Genomic DNA, 12,162 nt, shown 5'->3' on the forward strand with positions numbered 1-12,162 from the left:
TGGGGTATCTTTTGTGTGAAACTTGCTAAACCATATGAACAAAAAATTTTAATGAAATAATTATATGTGCTAAATGGAAACTTCAGAGAACACGTGGGTAGAATATTGGCACTGTTTATTAATCAGTAGGATATGGAGAACCAAAATTTCTTGAAATTGGGAAGCTAGTTGACCTACTTCTTCTTAGTCATGAAAGATAATGTCTAGCACTCTGTTAAATGCTCTAACTGTGCGTACTAGACTGATGATATTGACTTTTAGGGACCTTTATTTTGAAAAGTATTCAATGCAATGAAACTTATACACTTTTACTCAACAAATTTTATTTCAAGATTATTTTTAATGTGGATGAAGCATTATGTCCATAAATTGAACCTTTTTATCTATGTAATTGATATTTAATTTCTTAACTGTAGCTGCTGCTTTGTTTCCTCTCTTTTTAATTAATAATATTCTGTACTGTCCTCAGTTGCTCAGTTTTGTCTGACTCTTTGCAACCTTGTGGACTGCAGTCCGCCAGATTCCTCTGTACAAGGGGATTCTCCAGGCAAGAATACTGGGGTGGGTTGCCATGCTCTCCTCCAGGGGATCTTCCCAACTCAGAGATCGAACCCAGGTTGCCCTCATTGCAGGCAGATTTTTTACTGTCTGAGTCACTAACTCAGCTTTATTTTATCTTTTAATTAAAAATGGAGACATGAATATAGGATAGATCAGCCTCTAAGAGATTGCATACTTTCTTTATTCCCTGTATCTGGGCATAAGGCTGAATCCAGCCTTATGTGAGAAAGAATAAAAAGCTCTAGGGAAAAAAATTATATAAGTCCATATATATGGGTTAATTCAGAAAACTCGTAAGCTAAATTCTTCCTATTAGAAAGTGAATTCTCCATATAGCAGATATTAAATGCTGAAACAATTCAAGAAAAAAATCAAGAATTTCTGTGAGGAGCTCTGATCCACCCGATCATCATTTCTCCTGGGCAGCAAGAACAAGGAGACTGTTGTTGAAATGAACAAGGAGATTTTCCTTAGGAACACAGTAAGATCATTCTAATTGAACTATCAGAATTTATGAAAGAGTATTATTTCTAATGTAAACAACTTAGTGTGAGTCACTATTAATGGGCAGCTTAGTGAATGCTATTCTTACACATGAGTAAGTACCAAAACTACACCATAAGGCAGGTATCATTACTCCCATTTAGAAATTTAAGAAAAAATTAAAAGTAAAGCTCAGTGAAACTAAGTATATTGCCCAAGATCAAATAAGATGGAAAAGTTTGGTTTTGAGCCTAAGTGCTCTTGACACCAAACCTCACACCCTGCTATGTTTACACCAGGGGTCTGAGTATTTCCTGAAGCTGTGTCACTTCCTAGTCTCCTCCATCCCCAGCTGTACATTTGGGCGAGGACAGCGAGATGGGACACCACCTGATGTTCCCCTACACCATCATCTGCATACCACTGATCTTTTGTATAGACTGCTATTGAAACATGGGTTTTACACCTAATATTTTTGAAAACCACCACTGTCTCTTTAGGGCCCTCCTTTACTCAATGTAATCTTTACCCACTCCTCACAAATCTGTCAGTTTAATAATGCAGACAGTCAAACCAATCTCCTTGCTATTATCCTTTATAGTCTTCTGGGTTTTTTCCAGTGCTCTCTTTCACAGATGGACTGATCTAAAACACTAGTTTAACCCACTTTTAGTTGGTTAGCTACAATATGGCAAATGAAGTGGTACACATAAAGTGCACCCCAAAGAAACATATAATGCGGCCAACATTTTGCCTTGCATACTTAACAATACATTGCACAAACATCTGAGAAGGTGGTAGACACAGAATACAATATTAGGAAACAGCCTAATCGCCTTTCCTCTGAGCTTTAACATTTTTTGAACAAGTGCCACTACCAACATTACCACCAGATTGAAAGTTTTAAAAAATGAGAAGTCTTGTGTTCAAGTCCTGATGTCTCTTTAAAATTATCATTACACAGCAGAGGGACGACTTCAGACTACTGCAAACTACAGTAATCCAAACAGTGTGGTAGTGGCACAAAAACAGACATATAATATATAGATAAAGGAAAAAGAATAGACAGCCCAGAAATAAACCCATGAACATATGGTCAATTAATCTAAGAGAAAGGAGGCAAAAATATACACTGGGTAAAAGATAGTCTTTTCGAAAAGTAGTGCTGGTACAACTGCACAGCTACATGTAAAAGCATGAAATGTTCAAATGAAACACTAGAACATTCTCCAGCACCACATACAAAAATAAACACAAAATGCATTAGAGACCCAAACTTCTAGAGAAAATCATAGGTACAAAACTGTTTGACATAAACCGCAGCAATGTTTTTTTGGATCTGTCTCCCACAGTAATTGAAATGGAAACAAAAATAACCAAAATAAACTTAAAAACTTTCGTACAGCAAACCCCCCCCCAAAAAAAAACACCAAACATAAAGCAAAAAGACAACTTACAAACTGGGTGAAAATATTTGCAAACAATGCTTCTGACAAGGAATTAATTTCCAAAATATATAAATAGCTCATACAGCTCAATTAAAAAAAAAACAAAACAATCAAAATGTGGGCAGAAGACATAAACAGACATTTTTCCAAAGGCAGAGAGATGACCAGGAAAAAGCCAACAAGCACATAAAAAGATGCTCAATACCACTAACTATTAGAGAAATGCAAATCAAAATAACGAGTTATCATCTTACACCAGTCAGAATCAGTTCAGTTCAGTCGCTCAGTCGTGTCCGACTCTCCGTGACCCCATGAATCACAGCACGCCAGGCCTCCCTGTCCATCACCAACTCCCGGAGTTCACTCAAACTCATGTCCACAGAGTCGGTGATGCCATCCAGCCATCTCATTCTCGGTCGTCCCCTTCTCCTCCCGCTCCCAACCTTTCCCAGCATCAGAGTCTTTTCCAGTGAGTCAACTCGTCGCATGAGGTGGCCAAAGTATTGCAGTTTCAGCTTTAGCATCAGTCCTTCCAATGAATACCCAGGATTGATCTCCTTTAGAATGGACTGGTTGGATCTCCTTGCAGTCCAAGGGACTCTCAAGAGTCTTCTCCAACACCACAGTTCAAAAGCATCAATTCTTCGGCGATCAGCTTTCTTCACAGTCCAACTCTCACATCCATACATGACCACTGGAAAAACCATAGCCTTGACAAGACAGACCTTGGTTGGCAAAGTAATGTCTCTGCTTTTTACTACACTATCAAGGTTGGTCATAACTTTCCTTCCAAGGAGTAAGTGTCTTTTAATTTCATGGCTGCAATCAGCATCTGCGGTGATTTTGGAGCCCAAAAAAATAAAGTCTGACACCGTTTCCACTGTTTTTCCATCTATTTCCCATGAAGTGATGGGACCAGATGCCATGATCTTTGTTTTCTGAATGTTGAGCTTCAAGCCAACCTTTTCACTCTCCTCTTTGACTTTCATCAAGAGGCTTTTGAGTTCCTCTTCACTTTCTGCCATAAGGGTGGTGTCATCTGCACATCTGAGGTTATTGATATTTTTTCTGGCAATCTTGATTCCAGCTTGTGCTTCTTCCAGCCCAGAGTTCCTCATGATGTACTCTGCATAGAAGTTAAATAAGCAAGGTGACAATATACAGCCTTGACGTACTCCTTTTCCTATTTGGAACCAATCTGTTGTTCCATGTACAGTTCTGACTGTTGCTTCCTGACCTGCATACAGGTTTCTCAAGAGGCAGGTCAGGTGGTCTGCGATTCCCATCTCTTTCAGAATTTTCCATAGTTTATTGTGATCCACATAGTCAAAGGCTTTGGCATAGTCAATGAAGCAGAAATAGATGCTTTTCTGGAACTCTCTTGCTTTCTCCATGATCCAGGGGATGTGGGCAATTTGATCTCTGGTGCCTCTGCCTTTTCTAAAACCTGCTTGAACATCTGGGAGTTCATGGTTCTCATATTGCTGAAGCCTGGCTTGGAGAATTTTGAGCATCACTTTACTAGCGTGTGAGATGAGTGCAATTGTGCGGTAGTTTGAGCATTCTTTGGCATTGCCTTTCTTTGGGATTGGAATGAAGACTGACCTTTTCCAGTCCTGTGGCCACTGCTGAGTTTTCCAAATTTGCTGGCATATTGAGTGCAGCACTTTCACAGCATCATCTCTCAAGATTTGAAATAACTCAACTGGAATTCCATCACCTCCACTAGCTTTGTTCATAGTGATGCTCTCTAAGGCCCACTTGACTTCACATTCCAAGATGTCTGGCTCTAGGTCTGTGATCACGTTATCGTGACTATCTTGGTCATGAAGATCTTTTTTGTACAGTTCTTCTGTGTATTCTTGCCACCTCTTCTTAATATCTTCTGCTTCTGTTAGGTCCATACCATTTCTGTCCTTTATCGAGCCCATTGGCGCAGACACGAGAGACCAGTCAGAATGGTTATCATTAAAAAGTCTACAAACAGTAAATGCTGGAAAAGGTATAGAGGAAAAATGAAACCTCTTATACTGTTGGTGAGAATATAAATTGGTGCAGCCATTATAGGGAATGGTATGCAGGTTCCTTAAAAAACTAAAGAGTCACCATATGATCCTGCAATCCCACTCCTGGCATATACCCAGAGAAAACCAGAATTCAAAAAAAAAATACATGCACCCCAATGTTCATAGCAGCACTATTCACAACAGCCAAGACATGGAAGCAACCTAAATGTCCATCAACAGATAAATGGATAAAGAAGTTGGAATGTTACTCAGCAATGAAAAAGAATGAGATAATGCCATTTTCAGTAACATGGATGGACCAAGAGATCGAATTAAGTCAGAAGAGAAAAACAAATACGTGATATCACTTATATGTGGAATCTAAAAATGATACAAATGGACTGATTTACAAAACAGAAATAGGTTCACAGACATAAAAAACAAGCTTATGGTTACCAAAGGGGATGGGTGGAGATAAATTAGGAGTTTTGGATTAACACATATACACTATTACACATAAAATGGGTAAACAACAAAGGTCTACTACATAGCAGAGGGAACTATATTCAGTATCTTGTAATAACCTACAATGGAAAAACATATGAAAGAGAATACACCCATACACACATGTATGATTGAATCACTTTGCTGTACACTTGAAAGTAACAAAACATTGTAAATTACCTATACTTCAATTTAAAAAAGGAGAGGAACTGTTTTTTTGTTATCTGCCATGGATAATAGGGCTTCCCAGGTGGTTCAGTGGTAAAGAAACTGCCTGCCAATGCAGGAGATACGGGTTTGATCCTTGGGTTGAGAGGAACCCCTGGAGGATGAAATGGCAATCCACTGCAGTATTCTTGCCTGGAAAATTAGATGGACAGAGGAGTCTGGGGGCTACAGTCCACGGGATCACAAAGAGTTGGACATAAATGAATCATGGATAATAAAGGTATCTCCCTTCTGATATATAAATTCCTTAATATGGCCGATAGCAGTGCTTCTCAAACACTAATGTATACATGAATAACCTGGGCATCTTATTAAAATGCTGATTCTGAGTCTGTGTGGGGCAGAGTTTGAGACGACATTTCCAACAAGCGCTCAGGTGACGCTGATGCTGCTGGTTCACTGCCCACTTTGGGTAGAAAGGGCTATGCAGTACCTGGTCTCTACCTATCTTTCTAGGCTGATCCAGTATTTCCTCTCCCTTCACTTTCTGGGCTCCATTCCCAAGGGTGCCCCATGCTTGCACCCATCAGAGAAGACTTTTGCTCATGATCCTTCCTCTCTCTAAAAATTCTCTATACTCCAGTCTTCATTCAGTAAGGTTCTATTTATTCTTTCAACCACAGCTCAACAGCAATTCTTCAGAAGTCTCTTCTTTGATCTGCCTATTTGATGTTTGTTGTTTAGTTGCCAAGTCATGTCCGACTCTTTCTGGGATCCCACAAACTGTTGCCCATCAGGCTCCTGTCCATGGGATTTCCTAGGCAAGAATACTGCAGTAGGTTTGTCATTTCCTTCTCCAGGGGATCTTTCCAACCCAGGGACTGAATCTGCATCTCCTGTATTGCAGGAGGCCTCTGGCATTGCAATCAGATTCTTGACCGCTGAGCCACCAGGGAAGCTCACGTGGTTCTATTCCTTTGCTAATACCAGGCAGCAAGTAATGGTGGCTCAGACAGTAAAGAATATGACTGAAATGTGGGAAAACTGGGTTCGATCCTTGAGTTGGGATGATCCCCTGGATAAAAGAATGGCTACCAGTACTTTTGCCTTGGAAATCCCATGGACAGAGGAGGAGCCTGGTGGGCTATAGTCCATAGCGTCACAAAGAGTTAGATATGACTGACGGAAAACTTAATACTTGCTATTAAGTTTTGATGTCACTTGTCACAAATGTGGTTGTTATATTTGTGTACTGATTGATTGGTTGATCAATCCATTTCCTTCTCCATTGGATACACAATATAAGAATAGTGTCTTTTTATTTTTTCCTCTCACAATTGTCTTCTTAGCATCTAGTTCAATGCCTGATCCCCAGAGTGACATAAATATTAAGTTGAATGCATGAATGAGTAGAGGTTCAGTATCTTTTTAAAAACTAGCCTGCCTCCTTTCATACCTCTGAGAGGATATCAGTAGTAAATTGTAATTATTTCCCAATTAAGAGTTATTCTCCTCCCACTTCATATCACTTGAATAACAAGTCAAGGGGTTCTAATGGCTGTGCCAAGGTGAGAGCCTCATTGACGGCAGCAATTCTTCCACAAGTCTCAAACTTGATGAGTCTCAACTTGATTACTATACTGGAGTGGGTTGCCATTTCCTTCTTTAGGGGATCTTCCTGACCCAGGGATCAAACCTGGGTCTCCCAGGCTGCAGGCAGACTCTACTGTCTGAGCCACCAGGGAAGCCTAACTAGCTCAGCAACAGATCACAAATGAATTTGCTGGACTGTCTTGTGACTGGGTAATTAGAGGGCTGGCTTCCCTATTTCCTGTTTGACAAAGAGAAAACAGTATAGCAAAACTCCACAGTAAGTGCTTCCTAAGTATTTGCTGAATGGGTAAATAAACAGAACTTATAAGAACTAAAAACTTCATAAACAATGTATAGACAAATGACTTAAAATAGAATCTTCTTTTCTGTGTACAATACATCAGAACAATACTGACCAAACCTTTCACTCAACAGAAAATGAAAATAATATAGCAGGCTGAGTCCCTGTTCATAGTGGGCAGTGTCTTGTCCAAGGGTTTGTCAAACCCAGGCCCTACTGGGAGAGGATTAATCTCTCAGCACATCCATAACCTATTCAGTTATCAGTGTGCCGAAATCCATCAACTGGGAAGCTCTTAATCAGAATACCATGGAGAAGTGTAGATGAATGACCCAGAGAATTCTGGTTATCACTAGGTTTTTCTGAGGATGGCGAAGTGATATTCACCAAGAAAAGGTATCTATAGTTATATTTTAAACATACATATCATATAAAAAAGCTGAATCTGGGTCTGATTCACTTTCTGCCTCAATAAAAACATACTGAGTGCTTAGTATATAAAGCAGTATGCAGCTAGGTATTAGAAAATAAAAATGAAAGGGCATGACAGACTATACCCTGAAGCACCTTACTGAGTGGAATGGGAACAAATAACCAACAATAATTAACACAAGAGACCTATGTACAAAGGGCAATAAAAGTAAAGAGGAAAAAGTGTCAATATCTGACTAAGAGGGTCAGACAAAGCTGTGAAGATAAAACATTCCCATCTCTGAGGATGAGGTGGGCTTGACAAATGGACTCTATGTGGCTATGTGTGAGCTTGCATGTGTGTGAGAAGGGGAAAGTGCAAGAGGGAACAGTATGGAAAACACACTTTTCAAGCCTAGAATCGTGAAAAAGAACACAGTCTGTTCAAAAACACCAAATAACTCAGTAATGGCATGTCAATTACAAGATAGGAGAATGGTGATAAAAACAATTGACGGATCAGACAGAGTCTTGTGTGCTAGACATGAAAAGTCAGTAAAGAACTGTCAACAGACTAATCCAAGGCAATAGTATGAAAGGTGAATTGCAAGGGGACAAAATTGGAGACAAACACTAACACTCCACAGGTAGATGCTGAGGGACTGCACTGAAGCTGAGGTAATGAGATGGAGAAAGAAGGATGATCAATAGGGCTGGGAGATGTCTTGTGACTGAAGCAGATTCAAATTCAGGTGGATTCATCCAGACAGACATAATCACTCACCTGAATGACTACATATTGCACTCAGTTGGTTACTGGGCTGGAAACCCAGAATTTCAATACAGACACAATAAAGGCAGTTATCATCTGTATGTTCCTGTAGTCCAGTGTCTTCTGTACTTTCTAAAAACAAAGAAGCATCTGAATGGATTGAATTCATTATTTCCGTAAGACTCATCTGCTGTCGTAGCAAGTGAAAAGAGTTTTTTACAAGACCTCCAGTTCCAGATGGAAGACCTGTGTGAGTAAATATAAAACATAATCTGAGGAAGATGGCATCAATGACACTTCTTTCAAGGTGCATTAAACTATGTGAAATTTTAAAGAAGGGAAATTAGGGAAGAAAATGAGAACACCTTTTATGACTCAAAATCTAACCTTAATTGGGGAGAAAAACAGGATAATTTGCTTTAAATTAGGAAAATAATTAACATCAGCAGATATATTTATCTTAACATGAGGTTTTAAATACAAAATAAAAAATTTATACAATTAGGTAACATTCCAATTCTTCTCAATATTTGCATAAAGAAAAAGTAAATAATCTGGGGTCTAAAAAGGTCCTTGTTAAGAAAAAAAATCAAGATTATAAAGCTTTAAATCTGTGGCTGATATGCATATATTAATTAGAATACTACAGCTCATAGCAAAGAGAAATCATGTAATGTATATAATTTTTTTCTCTCTTTCCTCTCTCCAAAAAGGGTAAGTACTAAATTTTTTTCATATATTATATGTTTAAAACAGAAACAACTGATCTGGTTTTTGTCTTCTTGAGGGGCTAGGTACTTAGTTCCCCCCCAAAAAAGTTATGGTTTAATTTTAAATTGACTCAACTATTTTGCTGCCCAAAATTAAGTACATGTGAATTTTTAGTGTCATCCTACTGATAAGAATTTTCTTTTTAATCTAAAGAGAACAAAAACTATGCATTACCTCCAGCATCATGGGCAAATACTCTTGCACCTCGATCATCATGTGGAGGTATATTTTTTGTTTGAAAATAAGGAATATCCTTTACCTGAAATAGATATAAGTCACGGTAAGTCCTATTATAAAAAGAAATTCATTTTATGAATATTAGAAAAATTAAATGAAATATAATTTAAATGGAATTACTGGAGCACATGAACCTATAATGAAAAGATACTAAAGGAAGTTATATTACCAAAACTTGACAAAATAACATAAAACCGTTAAGATCCTTATCTATCCTTAGTTACTTAAATGGATATTAAAATAATTATTTTAGAATTTATCTAAAGTGTTTTTGGTCTTCTAGACAAATGTGTATTCTTAATTCTATCTACCATCTAGAGATTTGTTTTTTGTGGGATTACCACAGTATGTGGCTGCCATGTATGAGATAAGCAGAATCAAAGGATTAAATAAAACAAGGGATATACTGTACATTTCAAACTTAAACTATGTTATAGGTCATTTATATATCAATTAAAAAAAACAGTAAGGAATAAGTCAAACGTGACTGAAAAGCAAGATTAGGACTTAAAATTTCTATAGAGAATATACAGATAAAGAAATCAAACAAGATGCTGATTTAGTATGAGAAGAGAAAAAGGATAATGTTTTGGGGACTTACAGGTGCTAAAAAGAGTAGAGAACAGTCGAGAAAGGTGGAATAATTCTCATGGTAAAATTCTTTAAATAAAACTGCCTAACAATATCACCTTCCCTAAAATTAGTATTCACTCTAAATTATGATTTCTAGTAAGCATTTAATAGAATATGAAAAGAACAGTAAACTAATTCAAAAGAAACCAAAAGAATTTATGATACCTGGAATATATCATTGATATCTACTGGAAGAGCAAGACCAATATAGTCATCTGAGCTACCATATGTCGCACTGGACACCATGGACCTCACGGAGGAGGATCGCTGCAGCGTATTTTGGTTAATAGGACTTAATAAATCTTCTTTATCTAGCGAAGCATAACTTAAAGCTTTCATGAACCTAGAATATCATTAAAAAAACTGCATTAGTTTCTTCATTTGCTATAGCAATCAGATAAATAACTATAGTCTATTTTCTTCTGTATCTTCGAAAAGGAGAGAAAGCGTGTCAAATACTAAACAGTGCCATCTTATGTACTGAGAACATATGAACATTTGAAAATATTTATCTCTTATAAATTGATATATAAAAGTTCATTAGTAACGTTGACTGTTGACCAAAAACAACTGTTATGGTCTCTCAGGTAAAAGTGAAAAGGTGAGCAATTAAGGTAACTTTCAACATCTAGAAGTAAAAATAAAAACAAAACTGACCTCAGAAAACAGAGGTATTATCCAAATATTAACTTCACAGTCACTTGAGACTGCCAGATTTGCTATCATACAAGTCAGGGCACGTCTACTAATTCTATTTAATACTACTTTTATTAAAATAAGCTTAATCACTTATTCTTTTGTAATTACTTTATCAACATAAGATTTTCTAACGTAGCAGACAGACACAAAACAGTAAAAATGGTATCACATATAAATACTACAAAAGATAGTTTATATGAAGCACTGATGTTTCCTCAATACATTCCTTACCAGGGATTCCATGACATGGAATACTAACATTTCCATAAGCTATACCTTCCTTACACAGGTTTTTATTCATGCAACAGACATACTAATATTTATTATATGCCTGCTTTGTATATGCAAGGCAGCACTCAAGGCTCTACGGTATACGTACACTGCTATCTGAAAACTCAATCATTTAAAATGTAAAAATGTAGCCTGATGATAAAGAATTATTTTGAAAAGCATACAAAAGTCTTATAACTAACTACTAAAAGTAACATAGGAAAAACCACTCCTAATTTCTACTAATTTCCACCTAAAAATAGGTCAGTAGTTTTTAATTTGTACTTTTATATCTTTCTAATTCCAGAGAACTCGTCAAAGACTACTGGACTGAAGGGGAAGATATTATTGTTATACTTGCCTCCACAATACCTATTTCAATCAGAGTAGCTCCATTTTTACATATTCTTCACATTGGGTTTCCACAGAAATGTTTTTGTGAAGAAAGGGTTTCTCTACTTAAAAAGTTAATGCTTAAAAAAAATGCTTAAAACCACTGATCTACGCCAATTGCCTCCAAGCAATTGAGGCCTACATATTTCAAAATTCATGAATTTTACTATACAGAGTTACAACAGTAAACAATTGAGAGGCTTGTCTGCCTTTGTTCTGGATTGATGAGGCTTGCAAAGCTTTTGAATTCCAAGGAGATGAGACATTACAGCATAATTATGGAACTTTTTCCAAGTTCCTTCACTCAGTGCCAGGATTAGATCTCAAAAGATTAAAGATTCCTACTCTGTTTTCTTCTGCTACGCCTCAAAGAAACATCTCAGAAAGACACGGTTTTAAGACTGCTGGATTCATGCTAACCATTATACCACAGTATGAGAATGACTATTCTTCTAATTTTATAGGAAAAAAATCTCTTCAGCCTCGATCCAAACTATTTTAACAAATGTGTAGTTATCATCCATCATTTTCATTTTCTCTGAATTAACCAAAAGAAAGAAGTGGGAAAAGGAGGACTAATATTGACAGTTTTTTCCTCCATGGAACCTGGTTAAATACTAAATGCTAAACACAGTTTGAAGAATAAATGGAAGATTTGATTAACGTAAGATTTCTGTTCAGCATTCATTCCTTTGTACAGCTATTCTTGTTTCTCTTGACTGCTTTTTCTCATTTTTATTTTTTCCCTCTCCCAAGAAACGAAAAACATATAGTAATCCTCTATAATGCTAATAAGCTGGAATTTTACTCCGGAGTACAACTTCCATATACCCATCTCTCATTCTAACAGCAAATACAGGAAATAAGATACTAAGAACCCAGACTGATTAGGAAACAGTGATTTGGAGTTGT

The 12,162-nt window shown here is 37.1% G+C and overlaps 1 protein-coding gene across 3 annotated transcripts in view; it reads right to left on the reverse strand.

Annotated features, from left to right (window-relative positions):
- RICTOR (RPTOR independent companion of MTOR complex 2) overlaps positions 1–12,162 on the reverse strand; it is a 128,689-nt gene that overhangs the window by 8,560 nt on the left and 107,967 nt on the right. For all 3 annotated transcript variants that reach the window (XM_055422140.2, XM_055422139.2, XM_055422141.2), the window contains 3 exons: positions 10,054–10,231; positions 9,193–9,277; positions 8,260–8,493 (listed from right to left, as the gene is read on the reverse strand). In XM_055422140.2, the coding sequence (XP_055278115.1) occupies positions 8,260–8,493; positions 9,193–9,277; positions 10,054–10,231 (497 nt within the window). The remainder of the gene's footprint in view (positions 1–8,259; positions 8,494–9,192; positions 9,278–10,053; positions 10,232–12,162) is intronic.

This window comes from Moschus berezovskii, chromosome 18 (genome assembly GCF_049115385.1).
Source record: "Moschus berezovskii isolate FMDL1 chromosome 18, NW_MosBer_1.0, whole genome shotgun sequence".
In the NCBI taxonomy this organism is placed as follows: domain Eukaryota; kingdom Metazoa; phylum Chordata; class Mammalia; order Artiodactyla; family Moschidae; genus Moschus; species Moschus berezovskii.